This window comes from Tursiops truncatus, chromosome X (assembly GCF_011762595.2).
Source record: "Tursiops truncatus isolate mTurTru1 chromosome X, mTurTru1.mat.Y, whole genome shotgun sequence".
Taxonomy (NCBI): Eukaryota; Metazoa; Chordata; class Mammalia; order Artiodactyla; family Delphinidae; genus Tursiops; species Tursiops truncatus.
Genome location: NC_047055.1, coordinates 84,056,018 through 84,075,805, shown reverse-complemented (window position 1 = coordinate 84,075,805; position 19,788 = coordinate 84,056,018). Strand labels below are relative to the sequence as shown.

The 19,788-nt window shown below is 50.8% G+C and overlaps 1 protein-coding gene and 1 non-coding gene across 2 annotated transcripts; both read left to right on the top strand.

The window, feature by feature from the left end:
• Positions 1 to 7,899: 7,899 nt before the first annotated feature.
• On the top strand, positions 7,900 to 15,350 carry LOC117310149 (melanoma-associated antigen D4-like). Its single transcript, XM_033849188.2, is given in 15 exon segments — positions 7,900 to 7,993; positions 8,925 to 9,165; positions 9,411 to 10,241; positions 10,626 to 10,832; positions 10,938 to 11,001; positions 11,230 to 11,309; positions 11,700 to 11,791; positions 12,442 to 12,521; positions 12,606 to 12,648; positions 13,065 to 13,127; positions 14,134 to 14,193; positions 14,195 to 14,246; positions 14,518 to 14,739; positions 14,741 to 14,949; positions 15,141 to 15,350. Coding segments are annotated over 14 exon segments (2,223 nt in total). The 5' UTR covers positions 7,900 to 7,993; positions 8,925 to 8,955; the 3' UTR covers positions 15,151 to 15,350.
• LOC117310488 (small nucleolar RNA SNORA11) lies at positions 13,759 to 13,887 on the top strand. The gene has a single exon (XR_004524632.1). It is a non-coding gene; the product is annotated as a small nucleolar RNA SNORA11 (small nucleolar RNA).
• Positions 15,351 to 19,788: the final 4,438 nt, after the last annotated feature.

Here is a 19,788-nt window from a genome sequence, read left to right as displayed (position 1 = left end):
AAACTTCATACTGCATTGGCTGCACCAATTTACATTCCCACCAAAGTCCACAGGGGGCCCTTTATTTTCTCCACATCCTTGCCAACACTTGTTATTTGTTGTCTTTTGATGATAGGTATTCTGACAGGTGTGAGGTGATATATCATCATGGTTTTCATTTGCATTTCCCTGATGATTAGTGATATTGAGCATATTTTCATGTTTGTTGGTCATCTGTATGTCTTCTTTGGAAAAATGTCTATTCAGGTCCTCTGCCTATTTTTTAATCGGGTTTTTTGCTTTTTGGTGTTGAGTTGTATGAGTCCTTTAAATATTTTGAATATTAACCCCTTATCCAATATATTGCTTCCAAATATCTCTTCCCATTGAGCAGGCTGCCTTTTAGTTTTGTTGCTAGTTTCCTTCACTTTGCAAAACATTTTTAGCTTCTTGTGGTCCCATTTGTTTATTTTTATGTTTGTTTCCCTTGCCTGAGGCGACATATCCAGAAAAATATTACTAAGAGTGATGTTAAAGACCGTACTGTCTATGTTTTCTTCTAGAAGTTTTATGGTTTCAGGTCTTATATTTAAGTCTTTAATCCATTTGGAGTTTATTTTTGTATATGGTGTGAGAAAATTAACCAGTCTGATACTTCTGCATGTAGATGTCCAGTTTTCCCAACACCATTTATCAAAGAGACTGCCTTTTCTCTGTTGTATATTCTTGCCTCCTTTGTCATAGATTAATTGCCCATATAACTGTGGCTTTATTTCTAGGCTCTCTATTCTCTTCCATTTATCTATGTGTCTGCTTTTGTGCCAGTACCATACTGTTTTGATGAATGTGGCTTTGTAGTGTAGTTTGAAATCAGAGATTGTGTTACCTCCAGTTTTGTTCTTCTTTCTTAAAATTGTTTGGCTATTTGGATTCTTTTGTATTTCCATATGAATTTAGAATTATATATTCGATTTATTTAGGTCTTCTTTAATTGTTCTCAGTAATGTCTTAATATTTTCAAGTAAAGTGCTGCTCAGCTTTAGTCACATCTACCCTTATATAATTCTTCTTTTTATGCTCTTGTAAGTGGTATTTTTGCTATTGGAAATGGTATTTAAAATTTCATTTTCTTGATTATTTCTGTTGTATAAATTTCCATTGATTAGAATAAAGTTATTGAATATTGACATAAATTTTTAATATTAGTGATATAATTAACACTAATTTTATCATTCTTGATATTGGTAATTCATGTTTTATTTCTTTTATTTCCCTAATTATTCTGGATAGAGGCTTATCACTTGTACTGATATTCTTAAAGATCAGATTTGATCTCTTTAATTTCCTCTATTTCTTTCTTTCTTTTTTTGTTTTGTGGTACGCGGGCCTCTCACTGTTGTGGCCTCTCCCGTTGTGGAGCACAGGCTCTGGATGCACAGGCCCAGCGGTCATGGCTCACGGGCCTAGCTGCTCCGTGGCATGTGGGATCTTCCCAGACCGGGGCACGAACCCACGTCCCCTGCATCAGCAGGCGGACTCTCAACCACTGCACCACCAGGGAAGCCCTATTTCTTTTTTTTGTTGTCTACCTCAGTGACTGCTACACTTCCCCTTATTTCCATTCTTCTGCTATTTTGGTTTTAATTGTATCTGCATTCTTTTTTCTAAATATTGAAATTTAAATGATTGATTTAATTCTGATTTTTAAATATAGGCATTTTGTGCTATAAATTGGTTTTTAAGGACTGCTTTAGGTGCATCCTACAAATTTTGATAAGTTGTACTTCACTTTTCATTCAGTTCAAATTAATTTCTAAATTTCTTTTTTTATTTCTTTCACTGATATGTTATTGAAGAGTATGTTATATCGTTTGCAAATATTTTGGGAATTTTACAGATACATTCCTGTTATTTATATCTAATTTAATTTCATTGTCCTTCAGGAAAATCCTTTAGATGATGTTAATTCTTTCATTGGTAAGATGTATTTATGGCCCAGAATATTGTCTATCATGGTAAATTTTCATGTACATATGAAAACAATGTGTGTTCTTTTTTTTGTTAGGGATAGTGCCCTTAAAATGGAGAACAGTATGGAGGTTCCTTTAAAAACTGAAAATAGAGCTACCATATGATCCAGCAATCCCACTCCTAGGCATATACCCAGAGAAAGCCATAATTCACAAAGATACATGCCCCCCAGTGTTCATTGCAACATTATTCACAATAGCCAGGACATGGAAGCAACCTAAATGTCCATCAACAGAGGAATAGATAAAGAAGATGTGGTACATATATACAATGGAATATTACTCAGCCATAAAAAAGAATGAAATAATGCCATTTGCAGCAACATGGATGGACCTAGAGATTGCCATACTGAGTGAAGTAAGTCAGACACAGAAAGACAAATATATGATATCGCTTATATATGGAATCTGAAAAAAAAGTCTACAAATGAACTTATCTACAAAACCAAAATAGAGTTACAAATATAAAAATAAACTTACGGTTGCCAGGGAGTAAGGAAGGGAGGGATAAATTGGAAGATTGGGATTGACACACACACACTACTATATATAAAATAGATAACTAATCAGGACCCACTGTATAGCACAGGGAACTGTATTCAATACTCTGTAATAGTCTATATGTGAAAAGAATCTTAAAAAGAGTGGATATATTTATTTGTATAACAGATTCACTTTGCTGTACACTTGAAACTAACACAACACTCTAAATCAATTACACCTCAATAAAATTTTTTTAATGTTAATTAGATTAATTTGAGTGATAGCATTTTCAAGCATTCTATACACTTACTGATGTTTTTAGTCAACTTGTTCAACTGTGGAGAGAAAAGACAAATCTCTGACCCTAATTGTGGATTTTCCTTTCTTTCATATATTTCTAAATTCCATTTTTAGGTGTATAAACATTAAGAATTTTTTTTTCTTTTTTTTTTGCGGTACGCGGGCCTCTCACCGCTGTGGCCTCTCCCGCCGCGGAGCACAGGCTCCGGACGTGCAGGCTCAGCGGCCATGGCTCACGGGCCCAGCCACTCCACGGCATGCGGGATCCTCCCAGACCGGGGCACGAGCCCGCGTCCCCTGCACCGGCAGGCAGACTCTCAACCACTGCGCCACCAGGGAAGCCCAACATTTAGAATTTTTATGCCCTCTTGATGAATTGGCCTCCATAGGCAATCATAAATATAAACAATCCTCTTATAAATGATCCTCTTTATCCCTGACAATATATTTTATTCTGAAATCTGCTTTATCTGATATTAATATATACATTACAGCCTTGTTTGGATTATTAGTAGCATGATATATCTTTTCCCATACTTTTACTTTTAACCTATAGGTACAATGGGATTCATGTACACTGCATATAGCAGGATCTTTTTAAAATCCAATTTGTCATGCCCCACATCGTATGTTATTAGGGAAATGCAAATTTAAAAACTGAGATACCACTACACTCCTATTAGAATGGCCAAAATCCAGAACACTGGCAATACCAAATGCCTGCAAAGATGTGTATCAACAGGAACTCTCCTTCATATCTGGTGGGAATTCAAAATTATACAACCACATTGGAAGACAGTTTGACAGTTTCTTATAAAATTAAACCTATTCTGACCATGTAGTCCAGCAATTGTGCTCCTTGGTATTTACCCAAATGAGCTGAAAGTTTATGTCCACAGAAAAACCTGCATACACATGTTTATAGCACTTTTATTCACAATGCTGTAACTTCGGAAGAAACCAAGATGTACTTCAGTAGGTGAATGGATGAACAAACTGTGACACATCCAGATAATGGAATATTATTCATCACTAAAAAGAAATGAACTATCAAGCCCTGAAAAGACATTCAAGAACCTTAAGTGCATATTACCCAGTGAAAGAGACCAATCTGAAAAGTGTATATATTGTATGATTGCAACTATATGACATTCTGGAAAAGGCAAACCTATAGGGACAGTTAAAAAATCAGTGGTTGCTAGCAGTTAGGAGAGCAGTTAGGAGCAGCTAGTTATGTGGAGCACAGAGGATTTGGGAGGCAATGAAATTATTCTGTATGATACTGTAGTGGTGGCTACATGTTGTCCAAACCCATGGAATGTACAACAGCAAAAATGAGTCCTAATGTAAACTATACACTTTGGGTGATAATGATATGGCAATGTAGGTTCATTGATTGTAAGAAACACACCTCTCTGGTGCAGGATGTTGACAGTGGGGGAGGCTCTGTCTCTGTGGGGGCAGGAGGTATATGGGATGGCTCTGTAATTTCTGCTCAATTTTGCTATGAGCCTAAAGCTACACTAAAAAATAAACTCTATTTAAAAGAGAAAGGAGTCCAATTTTAGACAAATAGTATTTAATATGATTACTGATATGGTTGGATTTAAAGCTGTCATGTTAATTTTTTTCTATTTTCTCATCTGTTGTTTTATTTTTTCTCTTTTAAAACATCTTAAGTTAAATGAGCATTTCATGATTCCATTTATCTCCCATATAGGCTTACTAGTCATAATTCTTTGGATACATACGTTAGTGTTTATAGTTCATGCTTCTTTAACGTATCACAATGTACCTTCAAGTAATATTGTACCACTTCACATGTAGATTTAGAATCTTACATACACTTATATTCCCCCATCCTTGTGCTATTATTTTCCAAGAAGCTAATTCCACATAAGTTATAACTCCACAATGCATTATGAATTTTTGCTTTACATCATTAATAATAAAATATTCTTAAATGTGAAAATTAATAGTTTATATCTACTTTCATATCTACCATTTCCATTATTGTTGACTCATTTACGTAGACCATATTTCCATTTACAGTCATTTTTCTTGTGCCTGAAGGACATCCTGTAACATTTCTTGTAGGGTAAATCTACTGATGATTAATTTTTTCAGCTTCAGTATGCATGAAAACCTTTTATTTCAACTTCATTTTTAAAAAGATATTTATTGAGTATACAATTCTGATTGGACAATTATTGTTTCACTATTTTAAAAATGGTATGCCACTTCCTTCTGACTTGCACTGTTCCTTATGAGAAGTGTCCTCTAATTCTTATCATTGGTCCTCTTAATGATTCTATATTTTCTGGTTTTATACTTGTTTAGGAATAGAAGTAAAACCCTGGGGAAGCAGATTGGAAAAATATCATGAACGCACACCATGCATTAACTGTGCATAGCAACTTGGATACATATTAAAGCATAAGAGTCACTAAAAAAAAAATTAAAAACCAGGATGGATACTTATACTTGCAGCCACGATGAATTAACAAGAATCCGATGTGCTCTGCCACCAAAATATCTATAAACCAAAAAAGTTACAAAGCTTTACGTCGTGGCTCCACGAGCCACGCAGGACATTGATCCCCAAGATAAGGGAAATTAAAAAGGTGATCCCCAGGATTGCCCAATTCCCCCCAACTTCTTGCCTGGATAGAGTTTACAGGCTGCGGCACAGGGAGGTTGAACACAAACAGAGGTGAATAAGTGAAGGAGACAGAGCTGAGAATTCCAAGAGGCCAGTGTGACTAGAATATTCTGGGGGTAATGGAGGGGAGAGAGCTGCACACTGAGGTAGCCCTGGAGAGCTGCAGAGGTTTCCCATCTGGGTGCAGTGTATGAGAAAAGGGCAGTGGTGGTAGCTGACTTGCATTTTCTGGAGTGAGTAGTTGTGTGGATCGTGGTGCCATTTACTGAGATTGTGAAGATGGGAGTTTTAAAAACAAGAGAGATGGGGGACGTGAGTGTGTGGGGGTGGTGGATATAGCAATACCACAGTGAGACAGACTCACTGTGAGGAGCCCTTGAAACATCCAAGTGGAGATGTCAAGTAGACGAATGAATATATGGATTTGGATCTCAAAGCTGAAGTTCGAACTGGGGTTGTAGATTTGGGAGTTGTAAGCATATTAGCATATATAGTTATAAAGCATCTAGCATATAGAGGGGCTTGTATAAAAATGAATACAATAGAAGTTCTCATCATAAAAAATTGTAACTATGTGTGATGATGGATGTTAACTGGACTTATTGTGGTGATCATTTCACAGTATATACAAATAATGAATCATGATGTTGTACACCCGAAACTAATATAATGTTATATGTCAATTATATCTCAATAAAGAAAAAGAAAAAATAAGAATAAAAAATAAAATAAAGCGAATATAAAAGTCCACTATGGATTTTGTAAAAAAAGCACAGTTTCAAAATGAGATGGGAACATAGCATTTTCTATTAGCACAGGAAGGGCTGAGAGACACAAGCAGCTGACAGGGAAGGTTGCTATGCAACAGCTGAGGAAAGCCATCCAGACAGGCAGAATTGATGTTGGTCACTGGAGAGTAAAAGCTCTGGTCCTAGCAATAGCTTCCATTCAGACACAGGGGTGGACAGCCTGGAGAGGCTGATATAAAAACGAATATAAAAGTCCACTATGTTTTTTTGTAAAAAAAAATAGAAGTGCAATTTGAGGTGGGAACATAGCATTTTCTCCAGTCATTCTGGAAGCGCAGCAGCATGTGTGTCCTTAGGTAGGACCCCAGTAAGTTCTCCTTTTGCTTCACATTTTGCATATTGAGAAACCGGGCTCAGAGATGTCCAGTGACCCAAGCGGGCTTTCACACAGCTAGCGACAGACTGGTCCAACACTCCGTCCCTGGAATTCGGAAGTCCAGCCCAGCTTCTATCCACAAGATCACAGCTGCCCCAGGCCCCAGCCATGGAAGGAACCAGGCGAAACATTTACTCTGAATCAGGGCTTGCCATGGCTCAGACACACAAGTGCCTGATTGTCCTGGCCGCTCCAGTGGGCACCAGGAAGGCCTCAGGCAGCGTGTTTGTGCCACTCACAGCGAAGAGGCCTGACAGTCGGAGCAGGGAGTGGACCCCAAGGAGCAATTCTCACACCTGGATGGACCCACATAGAGCAGGCAAGGGGTGGGCCTGGGGCTCCTACCTGTTCCCCCTGGAATGCAGAGCGTGAGCTTAGGTCTCAGAGAACAGAAACCTGGCTTGTTGGGACAGATGTTGACAGGGCAGGAGAGGTGGGGTGGATCTGCTGCTCAAACTGAAGAAGGGAGGGTGCCTCAGTCCCCGGGGCCAGTGCCAGTGGAACATGGATTTTTGGAGTCAGCGAGACCCCGGCCCAAATTCTGCATTTTCAACCTGCTGGCTCTGTGGCCTTGTCTAGGTTGTGCGATGTGTCCGTCTGTGCCTCAGCTTCCTGATCTGTAAAATGGGGATGCTGACATCCACCTCCCAGGGCTGCTGTGAGAGGAAGATAATGCCCAGCACAGCTCAGGCTGTGACACACAAGCTGCATGAAGAGTGGCTGGGGAAGCAGATGTTCCCAGTGTGTCTGGGGGCCCTAGAGGTGGATAGTAGAGGGGAACGCAAAGGGAACTGGTGTCCTCTCGCCATTTCCATTTCTCTTGTTGCAGTTGCAGACTGGGCTAGAGACCTCTGTATTGGTGACCTAGGGGTCACGCTGGGGAAGCAGGGCTCAGTGTATTCCAGACCACACTGGAGGAGCTTAGAGGCAAGGGGGAGGGCAGGGCTGAGAAGCATTGTGCAAAAGTGGGGGGACTGAGGGTATATGATGGATGGGTTGGAACCGCAGTACAGGGTGTGAGTGCCCGCGCCTGCGGTCGGGGGCGCGGAGGCGGAGGTGGGGAACGGTGAGGGGAATCTGGCGGGAAGGAGAAAACGCCCCCCTACCCCGCCCACCCACTGGCGGAATCGCATGCGCACAGGGGACCTGGTGGGAAAGGCTTTTGTTGGGAAAGCGGGCCGGCTGGAGGGGTCCGCGCATGCGCAGGCTGCCCAGCCGCGCGGCGGGGAGGGGGGGGCGTTGCGCGGAGAAAAGGGGCGGGGTGGTGGGAGCTGCTGTGCTGGCAGCAGTAGGCGAGGGCGCGGCTGCGGGGTTCCTGGTGCTGAGGACGGACGCCATTGGAGCCCCAGGGAAGGTAAGGATCCAGCCCCAGACAGGACCGGGAGAGAGCGAGTGGAACGAGGGTACGCTGTGCCCTCCCCATCCCCAATCCCCCGCCCCCGGATCTGAACAAAGCCCAAGCACGCAGAACCTGAACCCCCTTAGACCCGCGGTCTAGATAGGAGCCTCCCCCCTCCACCGCCATCAGACGCAGGCTCCCCGATCCGAGCCCTACTTACACCGGAGCCCACCATCCGAACCCCTTTAACAGACCCGTGTGCTCCGTGCTGAGCTTCCTTAGAGCGGAGGCCCCACCTCCACCCCAAACACTCTGAGATCAATCCAGTGGAACTGAACGTTTTGCCCCCTTCCTGGAGTTGCAGTCCTGGCCTCTGAGACCTCCAGCGCTCCAGTTCGAGCCTCACCTAGCCCGAAGACCCCCACCCCATACACCTTGAGCGCTCCTGTATGAGCCCAACCTAGACCTGAATCAGCTGAATCCCCCCACCGGCACTTAGAGGGTCCCTGGGATTCATTTTCCCAGAGCTTCCAGCGGTCCCCGTTTGTCTCAGCCCTCTCATGTCATTCTCCTCCCCACCGTCCTGGCCCCCTGCTCCAGGCATTAAATTCAGGCGCTTTATTTCTCCCTCTCTCAACGCATCTCCTATGGGACTCTTTGGACTCAGGCCCGCCAGTGCACCCCTTGTTCAAATCCGGCCGCTGGGCCGGGGAGCCTGCCTGTCCTAAACTCCCCTTTCAGTGTAGGGACTCCTCCGACCTCCTCTATCCTTCTCTTAGGGCTCTGTCTCTGAGGGAATCTACCCCATCAGCCTTCACTCCCCCACCCACCCCGACCTTATACTGCCTGGTAACCTGATGATTGCAGCTCCCCACTTCCTGAGAGATCCGGCCTCCTGCTGGGTCCTGCCCCCCTCCCCCTGAAGAGGCCTCCCCGTCCCTCTCAGGCTGAGCTCTCTTCTCCTTGGGACCCCCAGCATGGCTGAGGGAAGCTACCACAAAGAATCTGAAGGGTACAACGTTGAAGACATGGACGAGGGTAGTGATGAAGTCGGGGAGGAAGACATGGTTGAAGGCAACGACTATGAAGAATTTGGTGCTTTTGGAGGCTACGGAGCCCTCACCAGCTTTGACATCCGTATCCTCAGAGCCTTTGGGAGCTTGGGTCCAGGCTTTCGCATCTTAGCGGTGAGGCCCCTTGTCGGCCACCTGCTAGCCCTGGGCCTTCCCTCCTGCGACGTCAGGGAGGATGGGAGGAGGGGGTGGGTGAAGGCTGGAGTTGAATGGGGAAGGACTGCCCAGCTTCACCAAACCTTCCCTCTCCTGCTGGGAGAAGGGGGATTTGGGAGGGTCTGGGGGCTGGTCGGGGGCTGGCCAGCACAGGGCGAGTGTGTACAGCTGTCTGCCTTGCCCTCCCCTCCCTGGTCTTGCAGAATGAGCCCTGGGAACTTGAAAACCCTATGCTGGCCAGGACTCTGCTGGAGGCATTTCGGATGGATCCAGAAACACTTGCCAACGAGCCGGCTGCCCGTGCTGCCAACGTAGCCCGGGCCGCCTCCTCTAACCAAGCTGCTCGGGCCGCTGCTGCTGCTGCCCGTGCCACCTACCATCAGGTGGTCGCTAACCACTCAGTGGCCACAGACCAGGGCTCAGGAGGCGATACCCAGCCCATGACATCCGCTGCCGAGGCTCAGGCAGCCACCCTTGAGACAAGCCTTGCTTCTCCGCACAGCTCCCAGATGCTAGTCAAGAGCGAGATGGCCACCCCCGGGGCTCCAGCAAGGTCCACGCAGCCCCAGACATCCTCCCGGGCCCAGGAGGCTGCTGCCGAGGGCCCTAGTACGGCCTGTGCTTTCTCCCAGGCCCCACGTGCCAGTGAGATGGATGCCACCCGGCCCAAAACAGCCTTCCTGGGTCAGAACGATGTCTTTGATTTCACCCAGCCGGCAGGTGTCAGTGGCATGGCCTTCCCACGCCCCAAGAGACCTGCCCCGGCCCAAGAGGCTGCCACAGAGGGCCCCAGTGCTGCCTCCGGGGGGCCCCAGGCAGCCTCTGCCGGGGAGGGGGCAGCCACCCGGCCAAAGACGACCAAGTCTGGGAAGGCTCTCGCCAAGACTCGGTGGGTGGAGCCTCAGAATGTTGTGGCAGCAGCTGCTGCCAAGGCCAAGATGGCCACGAGCATCCCTGAGCCTGAGGGTGCAGCTGCCACCTCTCAGCAGAGTGCGGAGCCCTGGACCAGGATGGGAGGCAAGAGGACAAAGAAGGTGAGACCTCCCTGCTGTCTCCAACCCCCCTTGCTCCCCTGCTTTCTGGGCCCTCTCCTCTCTGCCTCCTCCTCTCCCTCCCCGCATCCCCTCCCTTCCCCTCCCCTCTCCTTCCCTCTCCTTCCCTCCCCTCTTCTCTCAGCTTGTGCATGTTTCTCCAAGACAGGTTAACCAGCATGTTTTTACTCCACGTAGTCCCTACCCTCAGGCCTGGAGGGAGAAGCGGTTGGCTCAGTGCCTGGCACTTAGTAAGCACTCGGCACGTGTCATCCGCTGTTCCTACCACCCTTATCTCCAAGTACCTGCTCTGGTTAAGATGTGTGCCAGGTGCTTTTGCACGGGTAGCCTGGTAGCCCTGAGTCTCTCCTCTGTCTAATGGTACAGTCCAAGCACCTGGATGACGAATATGAGAGCAGCGAGGAGGAGAGAGAGCCTCCTGCGGTCCCACCGACCTGGAGGGCATCGCAGCCCCCACTGACAACTGTGCGGCCTCAGATGGCCCCTCGGCCCCCCATGGCCCTGAGGTCCCAGGTACCCTCAAGGCACGTACTGTGCTTGCCACCCCGCAATGTGACCCTTCTGCAAGAGAGGGTAAGAAGCCTGCCCTTCCCCCATCTCGCTCCTCTCCTCCCTTGCGGGCCTGTTCTTTGAGGTCGCCCACGCCTTGGTCTACCCGTGTGCTCCCTCCTTCTCCAGGCAAACAAGTTGGTGAAATATCTGATGATTAAAGACTACAAGAAGATCCCCATCAAGCGCTCAGGTGGGCAACCTGTGCCCCCTCCCTGAGCTCTGCCCTTCCCCCCTCCCACAACCCTGCCCTGTGGGCCTCCCATCAGATGCCCACACACACACATCAGTCCTGGCTGATGGCTCCATTTGCACGGTGTGGGGTCCTGAGTGTGCTCCCTTCAGCAGGGCTGACAGAAAAGCTGCAGCTCTGTGGCCCCTGCTCAGCCTCGGTGCTTTGCCCACCCCTCCCCTCCTGCAGACATGCTGAAGGATGTCATCCGAGAATACGATGAACATTTCCCTGAGATCATTGAACGAGCAACGTACACTCTGGAAAAGGTGGGTGCGGGGCCGGGGGCAGCTCTGTGGAGCAGGGGCCACAGGGAACCCTTGCCCCCTGCATCCCCTCGAGGCCCAAGGGCAGGACTATGTGCTCTGGAAGGAAGCCCTCCCTGGCCTCTCCACCTGGGAGCTTCGTCTGCCTGCCTCCTTCCCTCCTTCTTGCCGTTCGTGCTCTCTGAGTGTCTGTGGTCTCCTGAGGTGGATCCCATTGTCTCAGCCAGTGTCAGTGCTCCCACAGGGTACTTCCTCTGCGGCCTCTCTTCTTCCTCCTCCCCCAGGGCTTGGGGCTCCCCGCCAAGGAAAAGCTCTAACGGGGAATTGAGTGACTGCCTGCAGGACACCCAACATGGATGTTTGATCTCACATTCTGTTTTCTCCCCCATGTAGAAGTTTGGGATCCACCTGAAGGAAATCGACAAGGAAGAACACCTCTACATTCTTGTCTGCACACGGGATTCGTCAGCCCGCCTCCTGGGAAAGTGAGAGAGCACAGGAGGGTGGTGGCCTTCCTTGGTGGTGCCTCCCCGCTCCTCTCAGAGAAACGGGAAAGTGGGGTTGGGGGGCCTAGCACGGCTCCCACCCAGAGTTAGCGGTGCTGAGCAGTTAAGGGCTGGCAGGGGCAGTAGCCTGGGCCGAGGATTTGCTGCTCTCTGGGTTTCGCCCCTGCCCACCCTTCCCCACCCTTCCCCACCCCCATCTTCCTAGGAAAGCAAGCTCCTTGGTTGCCTCTCCCTGCTAAGGTCCTGGCCAGGGCTTGGCAGAGTGGGCCTCGGGAGGGGGACGGGGGTGTGGGGGTGCTCTCCAGTGGAGTTGTGCTCCCGACGCAATGCGCAAAGGGCAGGGAAGGTCTGGATGTGCCTCTGGACACAGGGTTGCCAACCGTTTGCTCCCTGCCTAACCCCATCCTCGGCAGAGCCCTGGGAGGAGGTGTTAGCATCCCCATTTGATGGATGAAGGGACTCAGTCTCAGGCCGAGGAATGAATTGTCTGGACCAGGTAGCGCAAGCCATACAGAGTAGGAGGAGCTGCCCTGTAGCCCAGCAATCTGGGAGAGGCTAGTTGAGTGAGCCGGCTGTGGTCCCCCCGGGAAAATGGCTGCTGGACAGGATCCCTCTTTCTACACCTTCAGGACCAAGGACACTCCCAGACTGAGTCTCCTCTTGGTGATTCTGGGCGTCATCTTCATGAACGGCAACCGTGCCAGCGAGGGTGAGTGGCTGGACCTGCAGCTGGGGGGTTGCCCGCCGTCTCACCTCCGTGTGCTAAACTCTTGTACCTCATCTCCCCTCGCAGCTGTCCTCTGGGAGGCACTACGCAAGATGGGACTGCGCCCCGGGTATGATTGGGGTCTCTCGGCTCCCACTCCTCAGTGTGTCTGTCCTTGGGCACAAGAGGCCCCGGGATTGCAGTGGCCTAGTGGTCTCTGCGGGGCGTGGCGTCCTGGACTAGGTAGAGCGCAAAGGGTCCCACCAGGGTGCGTGGGGAAACGGTCCTGAGCACTGAGCACCCCCTCTGCTCCGTGTGCCTTCTCTGTTCCCAGATGAGAACTAAGAGAAACCATCGGACCTGGGGGCTCCGTCAAACCCCTCCCTGGGGCGTCGCTGACAAGTGGCCGTCTGGCCTCTGCTGCCGGCCCAGGCATCCATGGGGACACCCCACAGGCTGGGAAGCTCTCAGTCCTGCTGGGAGTGCTCCCGCCCACCCCGGGCACTGCCACTGTCTCTAGTCATGCATTCCTTTCCTTGCACTCAGGGTGAGGCACCCATTCCTGGGCGATCTGAGGAAACTCATTACAGAGGACTTTGTGAAGCAGAAGTGAGTATCGACTGAGTTCACTTTGCCTCCCACCCAGGCCTTCCTCGTGTGCTGCTCTGGCTGAGGAAGCCATTCCCCAGCCCATGTCTTAACACCAGAGGGATGGGTGTCTGGTGTGAGTGTGGGGTGGGGGGGAATGTGAGTGTTGGGGGGAGGGCAATTCCAGGGAGGCTTGGGGAAAGGGAGCACATGCTGACTGCGAGCACCAGGTGGGGTGGTACAGTCCCCATCTCGTTCAGCACCTGCCCTCTAGGCAGTGTCCCCGGCTTTACATCTCAGGAGCCTGGGGCTCAGAGAGTGGAAGCCTGACATGGCTCCGGCTGGGATAAGGCCCATTTGGGCCTGGAGTCCAGCCCCGCTGACCTTCTAGCCCAGGCCCACCCCATCCTCGGTGCTTGGAGGTCTTGTGTGCCCTCACACAGGCCCGTATGCATGTCCACCACCCCCACCCCCGCCCCCTGCACCACACACACACACACACACACACACACACACACACACACACACACACACAGATGGTCGAGAGTATGCATGGAGTCCACTGCTCTTGGTTGACTGTTTCTTCCTGTACAGTCATTTTCTAGGGTGGACTGTCCCAGGGTTCAGCCAGGCCACGGACGAGCCCCATGGTGGGGTGTGCTCAGAGCAGGGGGCCTGAAGAAATGGCTCCTCTGTTTACAACACACCCAACAGGAACCTGGGTTATTGTGACAAGGGGCACAAAACTCGTGGCCTTCCTATGAACAAATACCCTACACGTGCCCCCTGCACCTCCACGTGGCTGCTGGGCAGGACCAGTGGCCTAAGGGTGTGAGCACCTCAGTTTTGGAGGCAGAAACCCCTGGGAGTGAGCGTGGGAGCGAGGCAAGGCTGCGGGGCCAGGGCAGGCCTCCTGCGGCAGCCAAGCTGCAGCCTCGGGGCTGGGGAAGGGGCCACCTGGGAGCCACTGGTGCAGCAACAGGTCTGCCTGGCTGGAAGCAGAAGTTTATTTTCCTCTCTCACGCAGGTACCTGGAATACAAGAAGATCCCCAATAGCAGCCCCCCCGAGTATGAGTTCCTCTGGGCCTGCGCGCCCGCACGAGACCAGCAAGATGAGGGTGCTGAGATTCATCGCCCAGGTAAGGCAGAGCCTCTGTTCTGGCTGGAGTTTCCCATACCTCGTTGGTTCGCTGAGGCCCAGAAAGGTTCCTAAGTCACTGACACAAGTTCACAGACGTAGTGAGTGGGTGGGGCGAAATCCCAGGTCTGGCACAAAATAATGGGAGCCCGATTCCAGTCGTGCGGGTTTCTATCATGATTTTGCAAAGCGCTCAGGAGGGCGTATGGCAGGAAGCAGGTGCTGAGCGAGGTGGGGTAGCTGTTCCGACGGCTGCTGTTCTTCCACCGCAGTATCAGAACCGAGACCCCCGGGAATGGAGGGCTCATTTCTTGGAGGCTGTGGATGATGCTTTCAAGACGATGGATGTGGATATGGCTGAGGAACATGCCAGGGCCCAGATGAGGGCCCAGATGAACATCGGGGAGGAAGCTCTGATTGGACGGTGGAGCTGGGACGACATACAGGTCGAGCTCCTGACCTGGGATGAGGATGGAGATTTTGGCGACGCCTGGGTCCAGGATCCCCTTCGCTTTCTGGGCCAGATACCATCAGTACATTCTGAATAGCAACCGTGCCAACAGGAGAGGCAGCTGGAGGGCTGGCGTCAGCAGTGGCACCAATGGTGCGGCCAGCACCAGCATGCTCGATGGCCCCAGCACCAGCTCCACCATCCGGACCAGAAACGCCGCCAGAACCAGTGCCAGCTTCTTCTCCTGGATTCAGTAAGATTGGAGGTCATTAGATGAGACTCTGAAGGATGGGGTGTGGAGGGACTGGGAGGAGTCAGGGGAAGGCCTGGGGTGTCATGGGGGAACGAAGAGAGCCTGACGGGACGCTCAGTTTGTTCTTCCTATCCCTGACGGTTCACCTGTATTGACCCTTGTGTTCTGGCCTTTGTGTCTCCCGGTTCCAGGCAGCGCTGAGGAGCTGCAGCAGCCCCCTGCCGAGCCAGAGTGCCTCCTCTGCCCCCCGCCCCCCGACAGAGCACTCTAGGCAGCTACTCCCCCGTCCATGGAAGATGGCATGCCAGATGACGCGCTCTCTGCCCTTCCTGCTTTCCTGTGTGCTTTTTGTCGTGCTGTCGTGTTTTGGGTATCAGTATTGCATTAAAGTTGCAAAATCAGTCGGACGTCTTCTCCTTTTCCTGGGCAGGTGTGGCTCTGAGTGGCCGGTGGTCAGGCCCTCCGGGACAGGCGGGGGCCGCCTCCCCCTAAAAGGCAGACGGGTGTGGCTGGGTCAGCACTGGGAGGCGCAGAGATGCCAGCTGAGTGTGGAGGCCAGAGTTTCCAGGGGCTCCGGTCCATACAGTTTCATGATTTCTTACACTGTGTGGCCCCGGTTAAATGCCAGTGGGGATCCTCAGGAGAAGGGGTGGGGTGGAGGGCCGTGAGCCGGTGCCACCGTCCCTCCCACCAAGGGACGGGATCCACAGACATCCCCTAAGGACCCACCTCTGCCCCATCTCTGGAGGCGCTGTCCTGGAATCCTTCCCTCATCATCCATACAATTTCAGGACCTCCTCCCTCAGACCGAGTCTTAAGGACAATGAGGTAGGCCTCACAGTGACACTCTCACCCCTCAGCAGGTAGAAGGAGGAGCCATTACTGCCACAAGAGCCGATTCAGTGAAAGAAAGCGTAGGCAGACCTGGACAGCCCATTGCCTGTGACCATGATCCGAGGCCCTTTGGGAGGCTCCGGGGCTCTTCTCCATGGAAGCAGGGCTCTCCCGGCGAGGCCAAGGCCAGCCTAGGTCTCTGTGTCTTCAAGGGCTGCGTGATCCCTGCGGGGGCGGAGGCTAGAACTTTCATTCCCCAGGTGCACGACAGTGAGGGCAGAGACACTTTGGAACCCTGGGAAGGACTCCGTAGCAGGAAGGGGCCGTCTCGGGCTTTTCTGGGTCCCCCAGTGACGTCCACAGCTTGGAGAACAAGGCTCCAGGTTAAGAGGAAGGAGAGAGTAGTGTAAGGACCCCAGCCCGCCCAGCCCCCCCCCCCCCGCTTGCCTCTTTGCCCCAAGAAGTGGTCCCGCTCCCTCAGCCAGACCTGGATCCTGACCCAGACCCAGCTACATCATTTGCCAGAGCCAGTGGAAGACAGAAACTCTGGTCACCTGGCTCAAAATGTATTAACGATCGCAAGAGAGCAGCAGCAGAGCACTGCACCCCTAGTGCAGACCTGCTGAGGGACGGCCCGGGCCGCACCCCCAGGAAGCAGGCTCTGTATGGACCCCCGTCCCCTAAAGACAGGCTTCACGCGGGTTTCTGCCTTATTTGTTGCTGCTTTGATTTCTGCCTCCCTGGCTGTGGGCTTGATGCCTGGCCTTGTGGACACTCTGTGATTCCGACAGAGATTCAGCCCCTTCCAGGTGCAGGTTTCCCGGTCGACGGCCCGGGATTTGGGAACCCAGCCCTGGCATGATGAATGACACCGGAATGTTTCTGGTTCCCTTGCCCTGGGACCTCCCAGGACCCTGCTGTGCACGAAGTACGCACCTGCCTTGTCATGGACAAGGGTGGGGCACTCGCCACAAGCCACAGGGATGAGCTGGAGCACTGTGTTCAGAGGACACCTGAGATAAGGCAGCTCATCTAGAAAGGAGGAGAGAGCAGCCCTCAGAGACAGGGTGCTGGGGAAGGTACCACCTCCCCAGGCCTCCAGGCTTGCAGCACTCTCCCCTTCCACCCCCTTCCCCATGGTTGTCTTCACCTGGGCCCTGCTCCCCCACACTCTGCAGGGAGCAGTGCTGAGAGCAGGGTGGGGAGGGAGGAAGGAGGGCACTGGGGATCGCAGAAAGACACAGGGTCCCCCAGAAACCTGCACCTGGAAGGGGCCTGAATCTCTGAGGATGGTCACCTCGAAGGCGGCCGACCTCCTCACCCACGGGGCAAACATGAGACCAAGGCAGGCCTCCCTCCCGGCCCCAACCTCAGCTCTTCCACGGGCTCCCCCACCACAAAGGCCCACAACAGGTCTCAGCAACTGTTTTCTGAGGCCCTACTATGCGCCAGGGCCGTGGCTGAGGTGTGCGTGCACCTTGGCAGCTCCCGCAGCTTTCTCCCCAGCCCAGGCCTGTGCCCTCTGACTCCTGGGACACTTGTTGATGGACAAGCACTCACCGATTCACTTGTTTCCAGTTACTGACGATTATGTATAAAGTCGTTCTGAATATTTGCATGCCACTACTCGTATGGCCTTGACGTCATTCACCAGACAGCCCTGATGGGAGGTGATGATCAGGCCCATTCCATGGATGAGGACACTGAGGCTCGGAGAGGGAGGACACTTGCCCCACGTCCCACAGCCAGGAAGGGGGCAGTGCTGGGACTCGAGCCCAGGACGCTTTGAGGCCAAATGTGTGCTCTTCCCACTGCAGTCTGCTGCCACTGCCTTCGAGGGACTCACAGTGTCGTGGGGTGACACCCCCAACTCTCACCCCTCTCTGCAGACACCCACCCTCCTGACCACCCGGGCAACCCATACAGCTCCCCATCTCCCTCACTGAACCAGCACCCCACCTTCACGGCCTCCCTGCCCCTGAGGTTCATCGTGGGCTTTTAAGGCCTGCCACTGCCCACCCAGCCTCCTGACACATCCTCACTCCTGTGTCCTGGAGAGGCCAACGCTTCAGCGTCCTCATCAGAAATGGACTCGCACACCTGAGGGTGACACAACAGTCCCTTTCCAGGCCAGCTGCTCTAGTATGGGGTTCAGCAAATACATGCAATATATTTTGAAACGGGTGACCTACCCACGGGTTACAAAGTTCAAGAAGTGAAATGGGGTGCGCACACCCAATGACCACATGAAAGAAGAAAACTATGAAGACTGGATACTAAGAGTTGATGATGAGGGTGTGAAGCAAATGAACTCCCCTACACTGTCCATAGAAGTCTTCATTTGCAGGAGGCCTCCGGAAAACAGGAGGGATTAGAGCATGTGGCTACTTCAGGCAGCCTGGACAGAGGAGGCATCAGAGATCAGGTCTAGGCGAAAGTGAGCCTTCTGAAAGCAGGGAGGGAAGACGTGGGAAGATGTAGCTTCACTATGAGCGGCGCACTGCTTTTAGCCAGGAATCTGAGAGAGCTGAAAGCCAGATAATCATGGGCCTTTCGGGAAGGCAGCAGCTACAAATTATCTTTAAGCTTGTCTCTGAAGCTCTCTAGGACACTGAGGGGTCCCAGCACCCAGAATCAGGACACAGAGGATGAGCCCTGGGGTCAGGCCACCCTCACAAATCTCCTCCTCTTGCTTCCTTTCCCAACACGGTGGGGGGGGGGGCGTGGGGGGAAGGGCCCCAGGCACAAGGTTCGGAGGCAGGAGGGACAAGGGCAAGGGCAAGAATCAATGCAGAAGGGCGTTCCCGATGTCCAACCTCAGCTGTAGTTTCACATACTTGTCAGAAGCATGCTTTGTCCTTCTGTGTGTGGGCGGGTTTCGGAGGCCTGCAGAGGCTGGCGAGACTCCCCTGCTTGCTGCCCACAAGGAGAACACTGCAATGACTGCTAAAGCCTTGAATATTTTCCTTATCAGAGGTCCACGTTTTGGTGTTCGCTCATTTGCAAACTGAGCTCCTCCAAATGAAACTAATAGTCAAGGTTTCTCTTTATCAGTTGTACTGGGGTTTCACTGGCCACCAAAAATGTATCCATTTAAGTGTACAGTTCCATGGACTTTGACAAATGCTACCATCCATGTAACCACCACCTCAGTCAAGAAAGAGAACATTTCCCATCACCTAATAAAGTTCCCTTGTGCCCCATCCCAGTGAATCCCTACCATCCACATCCAGCCTTAGGCAACCACTGATCTCCTCTCTATATTGCTTACAGGTTAGAATGCTGTTTACGAGAGCCTGTTATACACATAAATATGCAATATGTAACCTTTGTGTCTGCCTTTTTTTCCCTCTGCTTCAGTGCTTTGGAAATTCATCCATGCTGTGGCACAAATCAGTAGACTAAATTAAAATTGTTCCAATTCGCAAGCTGATTGTCTCTGTTGAAATCACACAAATACACCAAAATCTCCTAGAACTGGTAGGTGAATTTACCCAGAGTGCGAGATACAAGATTACAGCACAAAATCAATCATATTTCTAGATACTAGTAAAACAGCGTTGGGAGAAATGAAACTTAAGAGAGGAACACCACGTACCACTCACAAATGAGGGCGATTCTTAGTTGTGAATCTAACAAATGACACATAGTATTTGCATTCTGTAAACTGCAAAACACTGAGGAAAGAAATAAAAGAAGACCTAAATAAACGGAAGAACATACCACGATCATGGATTGGAATATTGACCGTAGTAAAGATGTCAGTTCCCCCTAAATTTATCTATAGGTTTAATGCAATTCCAATAAAAATCCCAGCAGCACGTTTTCATTTTGTAGGTATAAACAAGCTGATTCTAAAGCCTGTACAAAAAGTAAAGGAAACTAAAATAGCCAAAACAACTGTGACAAGAAGCATAAAATTGGAGTCACATTATCTCATTTAAAACTTATAAAACTACAGTAAACAAAAGTCAGTGTGACGATGGTGAAGCAACAGACACACAA